General features: G+C 46.1%; 1 protein-coding gene across 2 annotated transcripts in view; it reads right to left on the reverse strand.

Moving 5' to 3' along the window:
* The window catches only part of ARMH4 (armadillo like helical domain containing 4), a 158781-nt gene that overhangs the window by 55703 nt on the left and 80693 nt on the right, over positions 1–22385 (reverse strand). For both annotated transcript variants that reach the window (XM_075926317.1, XM_075926314.1), the window contains exon 5: positions 13145–13381. In XM_075926317.1, the coding sequence (XP_075782432.1) occupies positions 13145–13381 (237 nt within the window). The remainder of the gene's footprint in view (positions 1–13144; positions 13382–22385) is intronic.

The raw sequence follows: 22385 nt of genomic DNA on the forward strand, positions 1-22385 counted from the left end.
CAAAAATCCATATGCCTAAAAAAGCATCATTTTCACTTTACGACAGCAATGACTCCCTCTACAGCAGGCATTCCTTAGGGCAACGTTCTCAATTTTTCACAGCATGGACCACATCTCGGTAGAGAGACTGTCTCAGTGACCACCTCCTGCTCCTCATATCCTGGTGGTTTCCACAGTGGTTGCTTACATGGAACAGTAACATTAGGAAAGTATTCCTTGCTTTATTCATGTAATGTAGCCACTGAAAGCCAGAAAACCAGCAACTGGCTGGTCACAAGTCCTCATGGACCACATGTGCACCAGGAATTAACAACCGGCTGGCAGTCACGGCTGCCAGCTGTGCCTTTAATGGCTGTCACCCACCAAATTCCTCCCACCTAGCCATTAACCCTTAGGAAATTACCTGTGCTCCCGTCATTCTTGGTTCGTTGTGAAGCCATGGTACTTCTCACTATGTACAGTGCCCTGATAGCTGTATGAGCTATTGTGACGCTGCATGTGCCAGCTTTTAAGCAGGCAGAAGGATTCATTAAAAGGGCTGTCTGGTTAATCTCCTTAATCTACAACAATCACAGTTACTGAGGTTTGGGGGAAGCATATTTCCAGCCTGGTCACACCAGAGGCTTAAACAAAACAATGGTTTGGTATAACGAAAGCTCACCAGTATGTCTCTGCCAAACCTCTTCCTCGGTCACGCATCTCAGGCTGGACACAGTCCTACTCGGGGGCATGGTGCTTCAGTGCCCCTGGCCAGAGCAACCCTAACCCGAAAGGATCCTCTTGTGGTGTGAGCAGCCAACTACAGCTGCGGGCAGAGTGGCCTGACCAAGGCATCTCTCTGTTCCAGCAGCTGGCTGCCTTTTAGCCAGCATACAATACTACAGCCAGGTTCCACACATTTATGCCGGGGACCAGGCTGGTGCTGTGATGGTCCCAGGATTGGGGTCTGCTGGGAGAGGGGGGCAAAGGGATCAACTGTGCCAGGACAGGAGATTGTAAAGAGTCCTTTAAACTGCCACTGAAGCACTGCACAGCACGCTCCAGGCAGCGCAAAGGGCTGGCGGGGGGGGTGGGGGTGGCAGCGTGGTGCACTCCAGCTGGTGCAGAGGGCTGGCTGCCCCCCCCCCCCGCCACCTTCTCCCTAAAGCCTCATTCCTTTTGGGAATGCAGATCCAGCTCCCGCCCCCCATGTTGCCCAGGGACCTACTGTGGCTGTTGGCTCCCCTGGGGATGCAAATGTCACTCACTAGCCAGTGATATGTGGCATCCCTTGCTGTGCCTGACCCACAGAGACTGTAACTAGCAACTACATGTAAGTCTGATTATAAGAGAGGTATGAAAAAAGATAGTAGCTGGGGGAGGAGGGGAAGGAAGGTAAGTGTCTGTGAGTTAATGGTATTAGAGGTCTATTCAAGTGCAAGATGATGGACATCATACCCAAAGGACTGAAAGTGAACACCTCTAATACCATTAGCTCACAGACACTTACCTTCCTTCTCCCCCCCCTCCCCCGGCATCCCCCTTCTGTTCTGAAATGTGATTTGTCCTTTTCATATGTGTTCATTTTTTTTAATTGTATCCTTTGGTATATATGGTTGTGACTATTTTCTTCCACTATTTGATCTGAGGAAGTGGGTCTGGCCCACGAAAGCTCATCATCTAATAAACCATCTTGGTAGTCTTTAAAGTGCTACATAGTCCTGTATTTTGCTTCAGCTACACCAGACTAACATGGCTACATTTCTATTACTATAAGAACAATTAGTACCTTCTCTATCAGCTTCATGTAGCATTGATACGCTAATGAACTATTTTTCACCCTTTTTTCCCCTCTCTCCCTTCCTCCCCACCCCATCCCTTATTTATTTAGAAACTGGATCTTTAATAATTCCATTCATCTGAAGAAGTGGGTTGTGCCCCTGAAAGTTCATGATACCATCTACATGTTTCGTTAGCCTCTAAGGTGCTGCAAGACTATTCACTGTTTTTTAAGTTTTTCCAGTTGCAGACTAACTTGGCTAGTCCTCAAGTACATTTAAACAGTGAGAAATAGAGAAGCAAATGGTAAATAAATTAGCGCCTGTGCAGGTGACTGAGAAACCATCGGGGGATTCCTTTGTTTGACTCCTGGTGTCTCCCCTCCCCGCTCGTGCTTGGCACATTGGATAGGTTATGTATTCCTCTATCACACCACAGTGTGAGGTCAAGGAGATTTTCTCTCTGGCTGCATTACCTAAGATACATCCAACAGAACACATTTCACAAGCAGTTCTTAGTTGGACTCTGAACCCAGACCAAAGTATCTAGATTCTCTTTTGTTCAGTATTTCCTTCAGCAGACGCACATAAGGCTGAAGTAATTTTTTTTAAAAAATGAAGTGCCATTATGCCCATTTAACAGAGAGAAAAACTGAGGCAGAGAGCCGTGCCATGACTTGCCCAAGGTCACACAACAAGCCAGTAGCAGAGCTAGGAATAGATCTGACTCAGCATAGTGCCTTCTCCAGTGAAGCATACTGTGTTACGGATAACTAATCATTTCTGAGGCACGTTGGGAGGCCTATGGAGGATCATGTCTTTTAAATCACTTCTTCTATGTGATCTTGAGGCAAGTCAGGTAGACTTGCTGTAAAAATGGGCATAACTGCAGTGCCCTGCTTCCTTCGGTATATATGGTTGTGACAGTTTTCTTCCACTATTCGATCTGAGGAAGTGGGTCTGGTCCATGAAAGCTCATCACCTATTAAACCATCTTGTTAGTCTTTAAAGTGCTACACAGTGCTGTTTTTTGTTTCAGCTGCACCACACTAACATGGCTACATTTCTACCACTGCTTCACAGGTGTGTTGAGGATAAATACAATAAAGATTGAGAAGTGCTTTGACATCTAATGAAAGGCACTGTATAAGCGTTAGGTATTATTTTCACTATCAGTGCTAAAAGTCCCTTCATAATACATAGACATGCAATAAGTGTTCTCAGGGGAATACTAATCACTATTTTAACTGTAGTAGATGCTTCTGAATAGACTCAAAATGTACATACTACTTTTATTCTGTCCCTTCAAAACTCACTGCTCCTTATCCTGTTATTGGGGTTTGTTTTCAGAGCCCTCCTATTAGGGTCGGATCATCACCAAAGAATGAACTGGTTCATTAGTACTTCGTAATACTTACGGTTGCACAATACATTTACACATTTCCTGTTGAAGATGAGCCCGATATGAGAATCCAAGTACCGTTTTTAAAGAGGTGGTACTGCAGTTGCAATTTTTCTAGCCTCTGTGTAAAACCTTCCCTAACAGTTCTAGTTGACAGTGGCGACACCTACTGTTGAGAATAAAATGGGATCATCTGCAGTTCCCCAGTAACTGAATTCAGTCTGCTTGTCACTCAGGCCTCCAGATGTTACTACACTTTGTGCCAAACCAGAGTTAAATTCTTAGTTTGTGTAAACAGATGCAACTCCAAATAGAGCCATGTCAGTTTACACCTGCTGATGATTTGGCTTCAGAACTTCATGTTCCTCCCTCCTTTCAGATGTAAAAGCCTTTTCTTTTTACTTAAAACAAAGGTACAGTATAGAAGAGGGATGCGGGCTAGTAAGAATATCACCTCTGCTCACAGATAGCCCAGGCAAGTTTCCCACAGCACAATCCAGCAACTCAAAACTTGGGCCAACTCTGCAAAAAAGTTTCACTAAATCTGAGCCAAGTTTTGCATGAGCTTGGGCAGGTTTGTGCCATCAGGCAGAAACTTGGTGGCTTTGCATAGCTGGGATAGTAAATCCAGCAAAAGGAGCCTGTTCTAACTGGGTTTTGCTTTGAAGTTTGTGAGTGTGACCCAGAGGTGGAGGGTGTTAAAACAGATACACACATCAAGACCCCAGACTAGATTCTGAGTGACTTCATCAACTGGAGGTATGCCAGTTTATACTAGCTGAGGATCTGGCTCCAGCTATTCAATTAACACAGCTTCATGCATCAAATCAAATCAAGTGAAAGTAAAGTAAAGTAAAATAAAAATTTCTGAAGCTGCCCCAGGGCTGAAGCAGGAGAGGAAACACCTCCCTGAGGTTGCCCCACCCCACCACCTTCCCTTGTGCACTTACACAGGAGCAGTTGTCTTAAGCTAATGTGGAAGTTATCAAGCCATAAGCTAACAGGAGATCATTCCAACACCATTGCAGCAGTCAGGAACTCTATTCCTATGAAGTTGCAATACCAGATACAGAACTGCGTCCCAAGAGTTGCCCTTGGGATGGTCTGGCAGTGGATAACTCCAACAGGCAAAACTGAACCTGTGACTTCTGGAGCTTCGTGCATGAGCCTCGACCCTGCTAAAAAGCCAGCTGGCGCTCAGCTCATGCTGCAGAGCAAATTCATTCCCTAAGTGGTCTAAATGCCACTACATGGGACAGTGAACCACACCCCGAGTGACATCCTTATGCCAACATACACGCAAACGTGCACAGTGCTATGTCAGCAGGAGAGCTCCTCCTGACAACATAGCTTCTTCCACTTGGAGGCGTACGGGGGTTTATGCCAATGGAAGAGCGCTTTCCCCTTGGCACAGAGTATCTTCACCACGTGTGCTGTACTGGTGCAGCCGTGCCAGGCTGTACTATAACTTTAGACATATCCACAAGAGAAAAAGCAGCAATTTGGCTGATAGGCCCCATGAAAGTCAGCCCACGAGTCACTGTCATGAGCCTCAGCTGCACGACAAGCACGGGGCAAGGCTTAATGTCCACTCTCGAGAAATGACCCTGGACGCAATGGTTTGTTAGCTGCTCCACTGACAGGTAGCAGGAGTCTGAGCCGAACCCCTCTGGCACAATGGAAGGACACTTGTTGACTTTGGATCAGGCCCTAGGTGCTTTAAAAAGAAACGGAAACTCACTGTACTTGGCCCAACCGTAAACATCAACCCAAAGGCAACATTATTTTGATCACATAAAAATCAGGGTTAAGATTCCAACAGGGATCATAGAACACTAGAACTGGAAGGGACCTTGAGAGATCATCAAGTCCAGTACCGGGCCCTCACAGCAGAACCAACCACCATGTAGATCATCCCTGAAAGATGTCTCTCCAACCAGCTCTTAAACACCATTCCCTCCATCACACAATACATTTGATACAAAATGGTACAATTGTACAAATGGTTGCAATATGCAACGCAACACACTGTGAGGTATTGGTTGCTGAACAGCATGACCGCTGTGTGAGCATGCAACAAAATTTGGTTCAATTCCTGCTCAGGCTGTTGTCAGCAGCTGTGAAATGAGCTGGTGGGTTCACTCAGATTTCCAAGTGTCCTTACAAACAAACATCACAGTTGGTACTAGATGGCATGTACCCCACCTGATTGATGGGGAAAATATTTCTCTTACAAGGACTGTTTCTCTTCTTCCAATAGGAGTGAATTAACTACATGTGTATTACCTCAAACTCGGTTCTCTCATATTTTCATCGACTATGCAATGTCAGCTCTGGCTAACATTTGGATGAGCCACCTCCAGGTGGAACCTAGGTTCAACCTAGTGGTGTTAGTGGTTCAATAGTGGGAGCCTGGAATTACTGGTTCCGTGCATTAGATCACACTGCATCTCAGATTTTTTTTAAACTAAAGAGAGGAATACCATATCCAATTGACTCTGCAAGTGAATAAGAGGAAGGGTCAATGGAATTATATAATTGGAATTTAGCCCGGGAAATGTACATTGGGACAGCATTGTTAACCCCAGCACTTGTAAAAAGTAGGGTGTTTTTCTTAACCACTGTAAAACAAATAGAATTAGAAAAAAATTGATAGAGTTGCAGGACTCACTTTAGATACAGGAAGCTTCAAGCACAGGTGGCACTGCCAATACATTAAAAGAAATAATGCTTTACTGAAATTCTTTATTTTCTTGCCAGGTTTATGGGAGGCTATTGGATTTCTTCAAAGACAAAGCAAAAGAAAAAAAATCAGAGAGATCTGGGGCAATATTCACCCTATCAGTCACTCTCCCTGACTAATGGGGATTCCAACATTGTTGTCAACAACATTTGCCTGAGGTTTGAAGGAATTATTTTATCATTGGTAACCCAAACTTATTTCCAATGGGTGTTCCTGTCTAGCCCTCAGAGAAGGTAGGGTTTGTATGTTTATCAAAAAGGAGTCATTCCAGAAGAGAGGGAGACAAAGGATGGGCGAGAAAGGGAGGCTATTTTTAATTTTAGTCAATTCTGGCTCTTATGTTCTGAGTGGGATACTCCTCATTCCACGAGGAGTAACAGTTAATTCGAACTAAGGGGTTTATCTTGGAATCCCGCTTCTCTGCTGCATGTAGACGCGGGCAGTTACTTCGGGCTAGTCAGTTTCCAAAATGGCAACCGGCCGGGAATATGCTAATCAAGCACAGGATATTTAAATCCCGCGCTTCATTAGCAATTTTGGTTGCCCTCATTAGCATCCTTAGTTCGAACTAGGGGGCTAGTGTAGACATAACCTATCAGTACATGGTTCTAGCCACAACTAATCTCTCTTCCCCCATTTTTCCTTTAATCACCATGCAATCGAAAACAACACTTTCAGGTTCCAGATTAGTATCAGAAGTGAACTCCCCTTTATAAGGAATCAAATCAAGGCTGATGCACACTTACATCCTACTTTTCTGGAGGGCTTACTTGGGATGTAAATGGTACCGAGGCAGGTCTTCTGCCCAGGAGCATATTTCATCCCCAGAATAAGTATTATCCTCTGATACAACAGCTCTACACTCACATCTATGCAGAAGACCTCATATCAAAGCAGAAGTCTAGGAGCCATGAGGATCTTCTAATCCTGGAAGAATCACTGGGACCTGGGGAAAGTTACTGGACCTCCTGGAAATTCCGAGGAGACCAGTTGTGGAAGCAGGATATCACTGACTACTAAATGTGACTTCTCAGAGAAGCTAAGCTGTCTGGGGGAATATATTACAGGATAGAAGGAGACATGAATATAGCTTGTACTATGAGACACAAGAAAAGGTCTTTAAATTGCTGAGTTTAAAAAAAGCACCATAATTATACTGCAGTAACACCCACAAACAGAACAGAGAGCTTCAGTCTACGTCTAATCCAAGCAAAAGCAGGTGTGTATACAGATGGGTGACAGAAGGAAACTGTCTCAAAAAGTAGAGACAGGCGGGGTTAAAGCAGAGTCAGGTTCTAACCTCTCAACACTACTCAGCAGTGCTGGATTAGTCTAGTGTGCCCAGATCACGATCTGGCATCTGCTCCCAGAGACATTGCACCTAGGGAGGCCATTCATTTGGTTTGAACAGCACAGTCCTGCTTTATTCTGGTTAATCACCATCCAGAACTGAAATAAAACCAGCCTGAGGTATCACGCACAGAAGACACCGCTTGGCCCTCACCTGGGGTGGGGCAGGTGTGTAACCCCCATAATCTAGGGCACGCTCTCTGAAATGAGGTGTGAGTTTGCAAAGTGACACGGACATGGGGCAGGCCTACGCCATTCTAAAAATACTCCAAGTTCTAGTATTTTGGGGATGTGTTAATGGACACTTGAACTGCCTGGCCTCAGGCACATCCCTCCATCAGCTACTGCTAATCCAACCACTCCCCACCAACAGCATGGACGGAGAGCTCACCAACTTGAATACCAGGGAGAGTATATTTGCATGGAGTTAGGGGTTTTCTCTTCCATAGCCCAAGCCTCTCTCGCATGAAATGGCTTACAAAGCAAAAATTTCCACATCAGGAACAGTTGAGAAGGACAGCAAACCTAGACAGCAAAATCCTTCCAGCACTAACCCCTTCGCATCCTACCCTACCCCCACACAAAAGGCTCTTATTGGCTTAAGCAAGATCCAGCTAAACCACCTTAGATTTTCAAATTTCTGCCCCCCCCGCCATCCCTCAGTAACCAGCGTCAGAAACCATGATGGGAATGGACAGGCTTCGAGGGCAACGTGAGACTCTGGAGTCCAACTAGGGTTGCCAGGTGTCCGGCTCTGAACTGGACAGTCCAATATTTGAGCTTTCTGTTCAGGAAACAAATTGAGAAAATAGAAATGTCCGGGGTTTTCTAAATAAGATGTAATGTAGATTGTGATGCAATGTCAAGTGTGTCCGGTATTCTTGTTGAAACCATCTGGCAACCCTAGGTCCAACATGGTGTTAGAACAAGAGCAAGGATAGAGCAGAACTGGAGCAGACAAACACTTACACAGTCTGCTATCACTACCAGAAAGAAGCTAATTCTAAGCCATGAGGCAGCACATCACAGCAGTCAGCTAGGAGTGCACTACTGGGAGACTTAAATACCACCCCTGTGAGTCACCAGACCAGCTCCTGGCTTCTGGATTGGCTGGAGCCTCCCACAGGCATGACTCATCAAGTCATGTGACCTAATCAGGCTCTGTTGGGGGCATGAGTCATTGACTTTGCAGCTGGAGAGAGACTGCAAATGCCTATATCAAACTGACCAAGAAGAAAGAGGGAGAGAAGGATTGTAGCAGGCATGTAGCTCCATTGATTTGCCTGGCTTTATCCTTGGATTCTTTACCAGCTGCCAGGCAGGGGAGCTACACAGAAAAGGAGCTTAGCTGTGAGCTGATACTGCTTTCTTCACAGCCTAGCAAGGAGTAACCCAGGCCTATCTGGAAACAAATTTGCAGTGCTGTGAGCCAAACTAGTTTTTAAACTGCAGGATGTTTGCAGGCTGGGTAGTTGGCATCGGCAGGCTGCCTTGCTTTGCCCCACCATCTGCAACAAACCCTGGCAGGCGGCAAGAGTCCCCTCAGCCGGGCTCTCACAAACTTTTACAGGTGGAAGCCACCCCAGGTACCTCTGGCCTGATGTTCAGGTATTCTATGCTTCAGCCTGTTCTGCTGCTGAGGCTGCTTTCTCACAGGAGGGCTACATAAAGTATGTTATGCTAATCTGAACACACAAGCCACTCTTATTATTTGGGGCCTTATTATTTACTGTGTGGACTAATGCAAAAGCCCTTGAGAGTTGAAGAAAAGGCATGCATTGACTCGAAAGAGCTTTGCATCAGGCCATACAGTAAATTCAAGAAAAATGTAAAGTAATAGTTGCAAACCTACATTTACATTTCTTGCTGAGGAATTACTTTCGTGAGTTAAAGATTCATGGACACCTCTCATCTGATGAAGTGGGATTTACCCACAAAAGCTCATGATATAATACATGTGTTAGTTTCTAAGCCCTAGTCTACACTAGGGAAGAATTTTGAAATAAGGGGCAGGTTATTTCAAAATAATAACTCCTGCTTTCCACGAGGAATAACGCTTATTTCGAAATAGCGGTAGCATGGATGCTCCACTGCTGCTATTTTGAAATAACGAGTCCCCAGAGTCATTCAAACTAATTACTCCCCAGTGCTTCCTGGGGTTCTAAGTCAAGGAAGCACGTCCACATAAAGGGAGCCTGACTTGGACTAATTTTGAGGCTTCCCTGTAGTGGGCACAGGCTATTTCAAAACAGTTGTTTTGGGAGTTATTTCAAAATAAGTTATTTTGAAATAATTTCCTTGTGCAGTCATGCCCTAAGGTGCTACAGGACTACTCATGGTTTCACGAGGCTTACCTGTGTCGATGAAGAAAGGCTTCTTTGTCGGGGCATCGCGTCCAGACTCCCCCGATCTGCCGACAAACAGCTGATCGGCAGATCGGGGCAGCCATTTAAATTTAAATGAAGCCGCGATTATTTTAATCGCGGCTTCATTTCCCTCTTCCGATCTGGCTAATCTACATGCCTCCGTCGAAGGAGGCATGTAGTCTAGACACACCCTACGTGAGTAATCTCATTGGTGGAACTGGGCTGGTCAAGCCAGCCCAAAAGGAGCAGAAGCACAATGCTGGATCTGGACTAGTCTCTTTTTCTCCCCAAACTTCATAAAACTAACACAACAAAGGAAAAGCTTCCTGAGGCTCTTCTATCACAGTCTTTCCCTTCCAAACCTTGCAGTTTATTCCTCTAAAATCCAGTGCTTTAAAATTAACTAGGAAGGAATTCACAAATCAGAATTATACACTTCACACTGCCTGGCCAGTTTAACGGGCTAATAAGATCCATGCAACAGATTTTATACGTGAAACATGAAACGTCCTTTCCCAGCAAGATTTAGTCTCCCAGGGCGATAGCAGATCAGATTCAAACTCCACCTGCCCTCATCAGGGAAACAGCAGGTTGGCAGTTGACTATCTCGAAAATGCTTCAAGGAAACGAACACCACCAGAATGGTTGGAAACATGGGATTACTGGGAAATGAACTGCCAGCAGAAGTGTGAGTTATCAGCACATAATACATGATAAAAGCTGAGGATAAAAGAACTTGAAAATCGTTTGCTTGAAAGACCCCATCAGGACGGTCACAAGCCAGGGTGTTCTGTCTCCCATCCATGACACTGGAAAGATTCCAACTGATTTTGATAGGAGTTGGTTTGGGCCCCACAACGTGCACAAGATGACACTGGTGCAATTGCTGCTTCTCCAAGCTCCGTCATTTCTCTTGTTCTGCAATCTTCCACTGGCCCACCTCAGGTCTGGCTCAACTCAGATGGCTGCCAGTACCCATTTCAATGCTTAAGATGTTGAGCGTAAGCATAGACAAATGGGAAATTCAAGTTTTATTGATAAGGCGGCAGACTACTGAAGCTGTACACAAGGCAGTTTGGAGAACATATTGGAACAGTACTCAAAGCTCCCTGCTTTGCCTTGTGCAACAGACGTTGCCAAGCAGCTGGTGACTTTGCAGACTGTGCAAGCTGCAAGGGTTAAGCCCTGGAGACTGATCTGTAGCATGGGGGTTTTCCCTGATGGGGATGTCTGGTCATGCAATCCAGGCTCGTAAACTTGGCGTAAACTGACTATAGCTTCATGTGGGCCTTGATTTGTAACCTTCATCAGTGCCACCATGAACTAATTGCCTCCAACGCTGACCCATGCACCAGTAGAACTTTTTCATAAAATGCCAGGAAACTGGCACTGAAAAGAATGCAGCAGCAGATGAAAGGAGCAGTAGCAAAATGCTAGATTAACCACCCATCGTACCTATCCTTGAAGGTCTTACGTTGCTGCACCTTACGTTGCCGCACCCCTAGCAGAGGGTGCCCAACTTTCCCTTTGAAGTTCATGACTTGTCTGCACTTACCAGGAGATAGATGCTACAGGGTCGATTTAACAGGTCTAGTAAGGACATGCTAAATCAAGCGCTGAGCTTGCTCCCATTGACGGTGGAACTCCAACGGGTCGTGAGGAGTAAGGGAAGTTGACGGGATAGTTTCTCCCACTGACTCTCCTCACCCCCACACAGGTAAGTCAAACTAAGGTAAATCGACTCCAGCTATACCAGTGTTTCTCAACTAGTGGTACAAGTACCCTTAGGGGTACCTGAGAGAAGTCTGGGGGGTACGTCAACACAACTGAAATTTGGAGAAAACTGAATTTTTGTTTTAAGTTTTACTGCGTTCTATTATTTTTGTACTTTTTACACCCAAAAATTTCATCGCCCACCCAGCTACAATTAAGTTGTTTAAACAAATGTGTTGGAATGGTAGAAATGGGGTACTTACAATTTTTGTAAAGGGGGTACTTTATAAAAAAAAGGTTGAGAAACACTGAGCTATACTATTGATACAGCTGGAGTTGTGTATCTTAGTTGGACTTTGTCCCTTAGTGTAGACCTGGCCTCAGTTTGCAGGGCTTACCATTAGCCAGCGAGGCTGTGTCTAGACTGGCCAGTTTTTCCAGAAAATCAGCCGCTTTTCCGGAAAAACGTGCCAGTTGTCTACACTGGCCACTTGAATTTCCGCAAAAGCATTGACTTCCTACTGTAAGACATCAGTGCTTCTTGCGGAAATACTATGCTGCTCCCATTCAGGCAAAAGTCCTTTTGCGCAAAACTTTTGCACAAAAGGGCCAGTGTAAACAGCTCAGATTTGTTTTCTGCAAAAAAGCCCCGATCGCGAAAATGGCAATCAGGGCTTTTTTGTGGAAAAGCGCGCCTAGATTGGCACGGACGCTTTTCCGCAAAAAGTGCTTTTGCAGAAAAGCGTCCGTGCCAATCTAGATGCTCTTTTCCGAAAATGCTTTTAACGGAAAACCTTAGTGTGTCAGCAGAGTAATCCATAGCTAAGCTCTGGAAACAAAGGGGTAGGACCAGTACAACGAGTGGGTTCTCCATTAAATGGGAGATTATTTGATTGGGCACCCAGAGCCAGATTCTGAAATACAGGTAGTCCTTAACTTTATGGTGTTTGACTTAGGACAATGTCACAGCTTTCTGAATGGACACCCTGCTTCAACTTACAAGGTTGTTTTCGACTTTACAACACTTGGTCCCGCAATGGAGTGGATTGTGGTTCTTAATTACACTGTTTGGACTTACGACACAATTTTCAGGAGCCAATTGTCTGAGGACTGCCTGTACTTATGTAACCCACACGTGCAGGCTATGTCTACACTGGCGGGTTGTTGTGCCAGAAGTATTCAAATGAGGCTAAGCGTGGAATATCGCTGAGCCTCATTTGCATACCGAATGAGACGCCATTTTTGCGGACGAGGCTCTTGCGCTAGAAGGAGTTGTTTACACTGCCCCTTCTTGCACAAGAAAAACCCTCTTGCGCATTGCCATTGTTCCTGAAAATAATCATCGTAGCGGCATTGCGCAAGAGGGCTTTTCTTGCATAAGAAGGAGCAGTGTCGACAGCTCCTTCTAGCGCAAGAGCCTCTTCCGCAAAAACGGTGGCTCATTAGGTATGCAAATGAGGCTCGGTGATATTCCACACTTAGCCTCATTTGCATACTTCTGGCGCAACAACCCGCCAGTGTAGACATAGCCCTAGTGTGGCTCACCATCCCATGTAGTGGCACCTAGACCACAGCAACAGTGAGGATCAAGAGACCTCTACAGCATGAATTGGGAGCTAGCTGGCTTTTAGCTCAGAGAGTAGAGGCTCCTATAACAGGCTTCAGAGGTCCTAGGTTCAAATCCACCTGGTGGCAGTTACGCTTGCATTAACTACAGTGAAGGATTTAGTGAATGAGGTTAAGTATACAGCCCAGCAGGGTTCTGAGCAAAACAAAGTGCACACGCTCTGAAAGAAAGAAGAGTTGCTCTTACCAAGGCCCTGGTTTTGCTGTTCCCATTCAATAGTGTCTGGAACTTGGTATGACACCCCGGCCAGCTGTGCTGCAGAGTCTCCTATGCCCGCTATGGGCTCCTGAGACGTTTCACCAGGGAGAGTGAAACCTGGCAGCTCCGTATCACCCTCCAGGCTTTCCTCCATTGAGTCTGTATCTCTGTCTTCCTCCTCTTCCTCTTCTTCCTCTTCCTCTTCCTCCTCCTCCTCCTCGCCCTCTGGTCAAACCGAAACCAAGATAAAAACAAACATGGAGAAAGATCCTGCAAAACTGAAGATTTACACTCTACTAACTAGGTTTGCTACCTGAACAGGTTTTATGTCTTTCATTCTGGTAGACAAATTATTTGAACGAGGTTGTATCAGCGTTATAGGGTATGTGACGCTGAGGAACGGGTTAATTTGGAAAAGCTCTCAGCTTTGTGAAGGTGCTAAATAACTATGTTCCATTTTTTTTCAGCCAATGAGATTTGTTCTAACAGCATCTGGTGTCAGTGGTGGAGTAGATTGTCATTCAGCGTCCTGAGTGTGTATGTGTGTATTTGCGTGAATGTGTGTATGTGTGCCCAATAAACATGGGCCTGTCCTGACCATTTTCTATTACAAAGAAAAAATATGTTGCCCGGTTTCTAAGCTTTAAAGCAGCAACAATTTGCTTCTGGTTTTTATTATTAATATGTTCACACCCCCAAATATATGGACGATTTACCTGGTATTACTCGGGTCCTTAACTAATTTTTGTTTTTCTTCATTTAAATCATTGTTCTGGGGTGAGGCTGGGGAGGAGGGGTTCAGTATGTAGGCTGCCTCATTGTAGGGGGACAAACCCAATCCACTCTCACCACAGCTGCTTGGGGCCAAGTTGGAAGTGCTTCTTCATACCCACTGCAGCTCCACACTGGGGCTGGTCCCCTACCTGGGGCAAGTCCAGTTTCATCTGCCCCCTGTGATCCCCAGCCAGATTAAGGAATGGAGCAAACTGTGCACTTTGCCCTCGCTCCCTGATGAAGGGGAACAGCCAGCAATGTTCTTGTTTGAATCGGGGGACGGGAGGGAACTGCAGTCCCCCCACCCTCTCTAAAGGGCACCTGGAGGTGGAAGGTTAATTTCCAGATGGGGGTTGGCGCACCTCCAGCCAGCCCTTTTCACCTGCCTGGTCTCTTTTCTGAATGGTTTTATGTGTCCCCATATCAATCGGAGTGTGGGGGGAGGAAGAGCTGAGGCATAACCAAACCCTGACCTTGCTTTAAGTTAGGATAAGAGGAACCTGCCTACCAAATTTGGTGGCCCTAGCTAGGGTTGCCAGGTGTCCGATATTCTGCCGGACAGTCCGGTTTTTGGGTTCTCTGTCCGGTAAAAAAATCCAGAAAATACCGGACATGTGCAATGTCTGGTGTTTCCTGGGTTTCTGGCTGGGTGCCGGACGGAAGCCTGGCAGGGCTCGGGGAGTGGCTGGGAGGTGGGACGCGATCAGTGCTGGGAGCCCTGGCGGCATCTGACGCCTTGGGGAGGAGGAGAAGCCCTGTCCCTGCTTCTGAGCGCGTGATGGAGCCGCAGCCGGACTCCCTCGCGCTTCTCTGGACCGTGCACGGGACTGACAGCACCCCGGGATCTGCACATGCCCGGGTCAGTCCCGCCTCCCCCTCCCACCTTCCCCCAACCAGCTCCGCTGCCCCCGACCCCCTCCCAGCCACCCCTGCTTCCTGCCGGCCGGTTCTTCTTCTCCCGATCTCCCCTGGCCAGCTGCACTGCCCCTGACCCCTCCCCCATCTCCCCAGGCCAGCTTCGTTGTCCCCGCCCCCCCCCCCAGCTGCCAGCCCCGCCCCCAGCCCCACCCATCTCCTGCAGCCAGCCGCACTGCCCCCGCCCCCTCTCCCGGCCAGCCCCACCCTCCTCCCGGCCGTTCCCCCTCCCCCATCAAGTGTTTCCAGTATTTTTTCCAAACCTAGCTCGTAACCCTAGCCCTAGCTCTTATCACTTAGGAAGAGTTCTTGAACAAACATACAGACGGACAGACAGACAGGCTTGCTCACAGACAGACAAACTCTCTCACGTCTATAGTAGATTTCCCAGCACACTCAGACACAGACCTGGCTCACAAGAGCTTAGGCTACGTCTACACTGTAGCATTTTGTTGGCAGAATTAGCATTAGCATTTCTCGTGCTCTCATTCGCATAGTCTCTTTCGATCCGTTTTGCGGAAGAGGTTTTTGCAGAAAAAAACGCAGTGTAGAAAAAAAATCTTTTTAGTGCAAAAAAAATCCTTTTGTGCAAGATCCCTTATCCTTCGAAAAAGGAGGCATACAGGATCTTGCACAAAAGGGTTTTTTGCATTAAATGGCCCCGTCTACACTGCGTTTTTTTCAAAACGGATCAGAAGAGACTATGCAAATGAGGGTGCAAGAAATGCTAATGAGAGCGTCATTTGCATTTCCTCTGCTGACAAAATGCTACGGTGTAGACGTAGCCTTACAGTCTGAAGCCTCGGTCCTGCGATCGGATCTGCTAAAGCCGATGCATGGGCCCGGGAGGAGCCCAATGGATTTGTGCTGGCACATCAATTTGCTGGATGGAAGTCCTCTTTTAGACACTGCAGATCAGAGCATGGGTAGGATGGGGGAAGGATGGGCAAGCAGTGTCACATGGTTACCCAGTTTAGGGAAGTGTGCTTCTAGGTGGCTCCCGTTAAAAAAAAAAAAAAGAAAAAAAGAAAAAAAAAAGGGAGACTACTGCAAAAATATCAGCCACATCCTCAGCTGATATAAATTGTCATAGCTCCGTCAGCTACACTGATTCATCCCTGCTGAAAATCTGACCCACTCTGTCTTCAGTTATCTGGTGAGACAAGGCAATGTGTAAGAGTAAGAGTGGCGCTTCTTACTTGGCCCCAACGCTGAGAGCCAGGCCTTATTTAACACAGCTTTGCGTTACCCTGCTACAGGATGCAATTAGACTTTTTTACCCTGTCAGATCCTGGAGTGAACTAGTAAACAAGCTGGAAAAACTTTCAAGAAAGGACGTTGCTCCGTGGGGGGGGGGGGGGGGGGGAACACCCAAGTTTTGAATTCATTGATTTATGAGTTCCTCCCTCAACTGCATGCTTCAGAAAAGAGAAGGACATTACAATTTACAAGCCTTCAGCCTGCTGTGCTGCATTGGTATCAAAGACCGGTGTGTGATCCAAAGATTGTGATCATCAGGGATTTGCTTTAAAAAGCTACATGGCTTTTTCAGATCTTCAGATGAGACAATTTCACTTTGGTGAGGTTTATTCAATTCCAGAATTTTATGCAAGTGAGATGCTATTTGGGTTTAGCGTAAAGCTCATTCCGAAGACCAATGATGCCACGCAGACTACTGAATAAAACTTCAGAGGCACCACCAGCCCTTTCAATTCTCTTTACCTTTGATAGGAGTATTCCATCCCCCAGGGGGTTGTCCTCCTGCTTTTCTTGTCTTTTCAAATCAACGACAAGACCTTTGGCTGCCATATTGAATGAGCTCACACGAAAACACTCAGTCTCAGAGCTGGAACTTATCCCTGGTGGGTCACTAGAATAGTTGCAAGAGAGTTGCAAAGACAAATTCATGTCGGTGTTTTGTTTTTTGCTGTGAGACAAATTCATGTCGGTGTTTTGTTTTTTGCTGTGAGAAACGCTGCCATAAAGAAGGTAGCAGCTTTGGATATCTAAGCTTTAATGATAAAACACAGAAGGGGGGTTGGAACCCAGCAGAAACTTGAACGTTAGCATAACTCCCCCCAGCTCTGAAGGAGGGTGGGGAGAGGTGGGCAGTAGGAGACAAGTTATGGGTCAGGGGTCAAGATTTAGGGCCAAGATTTTTCACACAGACTAGTGATGTTTGGGAGTATAACCTGAGACATCTTTCAAAAGGGCACGTAACCCAACACTTCTGAAAAATCACACCCTGGTAAGGCATCCAAAGTGGCCGGAATCACAAGTCACTTCTGAAAACCTTGGTTTAGACTTCTTACAAAGAGGGGTCTGGCTACAAAGTGGTGACCACCACATTGTGGTCTCACCACAAAGACCCAGGAGATACAATCCTTCTGGTAAAAATCCCCATTGGACAGATGGCGCTTGAACGCCACACCCTCTTTCTCTACCCTCTCCCACAATTTCACAGTCTGAAAGGCAGTCAAAATCTCCTCCTGTTCCTTAGTGAAACCATCAGCACCAGTGAGAGTAGTGAAGGGCGCCCTCTGCCAGTCACTATGAGGAAGCGCTTCCTGCAAACTCGCACATTTCACAAACGCTGGGATGGAAGAAGGCAAAAGGAAGCAGGAGGAGACCGACAGACAGACAATCCACACAGCAGCCCTAATGCTCCTGCATTCAGGGGCAAATGCCACACAGAGTAACCGGAGAATAGTCCCATGAGTGAACCCCGCCATGACAGCCTTCACAGAATGATGCTTCCCTGCGCTTATGTACATCATTGGTCAGCCCAGGGCTCTGACAGCAAAAGAAAAGAAACAAAAATCATGTGCCGAGGATGGAAGCCACAATGATCAATCCGTCACACAGGCTAACGGAGGATACTGGATTTGCCTGTATGGCAGTGGCTCATGATGAATTTTATTGTGCACGGATATATGTAAAAGCAGTGACTCTGGCCCCAGATTTGTTCAGATTCTGCCTGCAACACAGAAGAATTAGCTCTGAAGGGAAGGATTTCCCAATGGTTAGGACACTAGCTTAGCTCTTCAGAGATAGGGGTTCAAGTCCCTGCTCCACCACAAATGACATGTGTGACCCTGGCCAAGTTATTTTGCCTCTGTGTATCTCAGTTCCCTGTTTCTAACAGAGGATACTAGTCCTGCCTCACTGGCGTGTTGTGAGGATAAATGCATTAGAGACTGTGGGGTACCTAGGTATTATAGTAATGGGAGTCATATATAACCTCTTTCTTGCTAAGAGAGATGCCCAGACTACATTTTTGCTTATATCTACCCTTGACTGCTATATGTTCATGCCATTTATACACTAGATTTCAAAGTCAGTGCTATGTTTTTACACTCTGAGTCAAATCCTGCCTCTCAATTCATTGGTTTGTTATTATTTGCATTGTGGTGGCATCTACGAGCCCCAATCAAGGATCCCCTCCCACCCCATTTGCCTTGTCACTGTACACATACGTAATACAAAGATGATCTCTACCTCTAAGGCATTTACAATCCGAGTCTGCATTCCCAGCCTCCTCTGAAATAAAGAGAAGCAATGCATACGTGGCGGAGGACAGAAACTGCCCTTGTGTGCATTTATATCACGCTGGGAAAATAAAATCTCTTCCTTTCTCCAATGTCAGTAGAAGTTCTGCCTTTCAGGAGGTGCCTGGCTCGGGGAAGAACAGAAGGAGTTGATGCTAAAAGTGTGTTTATTTTTAGAAGAAGGTTTAAAATAGACAGAAAAAACACTATGGAGATCAATTGGCTGTTGAGAATTCCTAGTTGGAACAGCGACTCAGGAGTGTTGAGAGCAGGAGGATGTGATACATCATGGCTCATGGCCCAGTGGACTTTTAAGCACCCAGCTTCTAGAACGTTTTCAAAATTTGAGATTAGAATCAGTGATGGAAGAATGTCTGGACGTGGAGAGGTTTGAGCATCAAAACATTTGTCTGAGCACCAAGGATCCCCGGTTTCATTACCAACCGCAATAAATTTTAATTATCAGCTGCTTGCGGTAACTTTCAGAGGCACTTTTCTATTCCAAGTGGCAAGAAGGCTTTATGGTACAGTTCACAACACAACTTAAAGATAACTTAAAGATTACAACGGTACCCAACAGCTCACACCATTATGTAGCACAGAAAAAGGTGTGAGCACTTCTCCTCTCCTTCCTAAATAATTTTCTGTGGTACATGCAAAGGACGCAGCTCTGCAGTCAACCATTAGTGCAATAGCCACCACATATAGATAAAAAAATCTCAGTTGTGTTTGTGCCAGACAACCAAAAGAAGCATCACAGGTACAGTGCTGGGAATACACAGGGGCTATGGCCACTCCATCCATAGTAATCACAGCTGAAGTGTGAGATAGAGTGTCTACACTGCAAAAGCGCATCTGAATGGACGCTATCTTTCGAAAAAGCAGATCCCTTTTTCGTTGCGCTTTTGCAGTGTAGACACTCTCTTTCAGAAGTTTTTTCCGGAAGATCTCTTCTAGTAAAGCTTCTTCTGAAAGAAGCCTGCAGTCTGGACATAGCCTTTGTGAATAGCGTAGCTGGACTCCACCTATCAAGATCAAGTTATCGTGGCATCTCCACTGCGGGGGAGAAATTCTCCAGTCAACTCCCCTTACATTTCTCGATCCAGTGGAGTACCAGAGTAGACGAAAGCACAATCTGCGGTCAATTTAGCAGTTTTTTACTAGACCCCTGCATCGATCCTTGGGGGACTGATCCCCACAGTGCTGATCTCCCAGTAAGCATAGGCAAGGCCTTAAGGCCCAGAGCTGGAAAGGACTATGGCTGCTGGTGAGCACAGCATTTTCTCAGGTACCTTTCAGCACCTCACAGCTTCCAGCTCATAATAGTGAGCAACAGCATAAAATGGAAAATAGAGTGCAGGTCAGTGATTTGGGACAAAATTATGTGGTCATTATTTTAAATGTCCTCAGAGACACAATGTCAACAAACCTCATATGACTGAGAAGGGGGTTGAACTAGATGACCTCCTGAGATCTCTTCCAACCCTAAACTTCTGATTGGTATAAAGCAAGGGGGATTAGGCGACTGTGGAAAAGAACTCAGAAGCTCCTGGAGATAGAGGATTCGCTACCAGGATTTGTTACAATATAAACAGGAGTTGCTAGAGCACAAGGCTTTTCTACAGAAGAAAGTTCATCTATGGGGGAGTTTAACCTTCAAGATACACCACTCTAGAGTTCAACTTTAAGCAACTTCTAGAATCAAATAAAGGGGGGAAAAAATCAGCTGATGAGTTTTAGGAAGTCTTCAGACTGTGTTTACCAAGAACAAACTTCAATTCATATAGTATAGACCAGTGTGGGGAACCTGGATCTGGCCTGCGAGGCTCAAGGCTTCCCCCCCCCCCCATGAGTCTGCACTGGCATGCCAGCCTCTGCACCGCCCCACTGGAAGGCTGGAGCACACAAAATCTGGGCCCCCCCAAGGCTCTGGTGTGCAAGTGGCATGTGGGAAGTGTCTTTCTCCTTGTCAGTCGAGGATCACATTAGGGATGTTAAATCTCGAGTCACTGACTAATCGAATAGTTGAAGCGTTTTGCATTCACCTAGTCAATAGGGCGCCTCCACCTTTGAAGTGTAGCAACAGCTCCAGGAGTTTGCTACACTTCAATGGTGAAAGCACCGTGTGGAGCCCGGGGTCAGCAGGTGACTCCCCCGCTGACCCCGAGCTCCATGTGGCACTGCTACTTTGAAACTCCGCGGAGAGCCTGGTGTCAGGCTCCTCATGGCATTTCAGAGCAGCTGCACCCCATGAAGCCCAGGGTCAGCGGGGGAGTCCCCAGCTGAGCCCAGGCTCCACGCGGCGCTGCCGCTTTGAAGTACCACGTCCTCTTCCCCCCACCTTGCTGCCTCTTTGATAGAGGCAGCGGGGGGGGAAGGGGTGAAGCAACTAGTCGATTAGCCTGTCGACTATCTGATAAGCATTTGCTTATCGGATAGTCGACTAGTCATTCACATCCCTAGGCCACATCAGTTAGGGGTTTGGGTGTTTTTCTTTCTCACTTGTATGTGGCCCGTGACTGATTTTTCTGTGCGTCAGGGGCCTCCCAACCCAAAAAAGGTTCTCTGCCCCGACACAGAATTTTAAAGTTCATGACTATATAAAGGATGAACCTAGACATAACTCTCCAGCAGAGGGCTCTAACGGTTTGTCTACACAGCAGAGATATTTCGGGATACCTTGGCATCCCGAAATAGCTACCCCACCTCTTAGTAATGCGCCTGTTATTTTGAAATATTTTTCGAAATAACGAGCACGCTATTTCACCATCCCTGTAAACCTTGTTGCATGAGGGTTAAGGGATGGCTCAAAATAGCATGTCATTTTGAAATCTGGCGCTGTGTAGGCAGCGCCATATTTCAAAATAGCCTATTTCGAAATAGACTTGAAATAAGTTACGCAATCTGCCTAGCACAAATTGGGTGTCTTATTTCAAGTGTCAGGTTGACGCTGGCTAGATGCACCCTTAGGGTATGTCTACACTAGCCCCCTAGTTCGATCTAGGGAGGCTAATGAGGGCGACTGAAATTGCAAATGAAGTGTGGGATTTAAATATCCTGTATTTCATTAACATGTTCCCGGCCGGTTGCCATTTTAGAAATTGACTAGCCTGAAGTAACTGCCTGCGTCTACATGTGGCAGTGAAACGGGATTCCAAATTAAAGCCTTAAATCGAATTAGCTGTTAAACCTCATTCCAGGAGGAATAAGAAGCTAATTCGATTTAGGGCTTTAATTCGGAATCCCGTTTCACTGCCACGTGTAGACGCGGGCAGTTACTTCGGGCTAGTCAATTTCTAAAATGGCCACTGGTCGGGAACATGTTAATGAGGTACGGGATATTTAAATCCTGTGCTTCATTTGCAATTTCGGTAGCCCTCATTAGCCTCCCTAGATAGAACTAGGGGGCTAGTGCAGACATACCCTTAGAGATCAACAATACAGATATACTGAAAGTAGATACTTGGATTCTAATCCCAACCCACATCCCAAAAGTCTGAACGGATGCAGGCAGCAGTGTGTTTTGATTCTTGCTCATTTCCAGTCAGAAGAGACCTGATGCAATAAAGATCTTTTGAAACAGCTGCCACAACATGAGAGCGACACAAATTATTCAGGAAAGCAGGGGTTTGCTTTGTATTATGATCTGAAATGTAATCTCAGGAAGAGCTGTGTAAGCTCAAAAGTTTCTCTCTCTCTCCCGCCAACAGCAGCTGGTCCAATAAGCGAATATTACCTCACCACCTTGTCATTGAGCTGCATTTCCAGCAGCGTTATCCAAGCTGCTTGCATCTGGAGCAGGGCCAAGGAGAGACAGTGTGTGAAGGTAACAACTTCAATTGCCCCAGCTTTTGTTTGAGAGAGACAAGCTTTCTAGTTTACACAAAGCTCTTCTTCAGGTTTGGGCAGTGCCAGTGTATTGAGAGTGTCGCAGCTCAATACAAAGAGGAAGAGGAACAGATTGTTTAAGATAAGTAGTTAGAATATATTTC

Source organism: Pelodiscus sinensis, chromosome 4, assembly GCF_049634645.1.
Source record: "Pelodiscus sinensis isolate JC-2024 chromosome 4, ASM4963464v1, whole genome shotgun sequence".
Taxonomy (NCBI): domain Eukaryota; kingdom Metazoa; phylum Chordata; order Testudines; family Trionychidae; genus Pelodiscus; species Pelodiscus sinensis.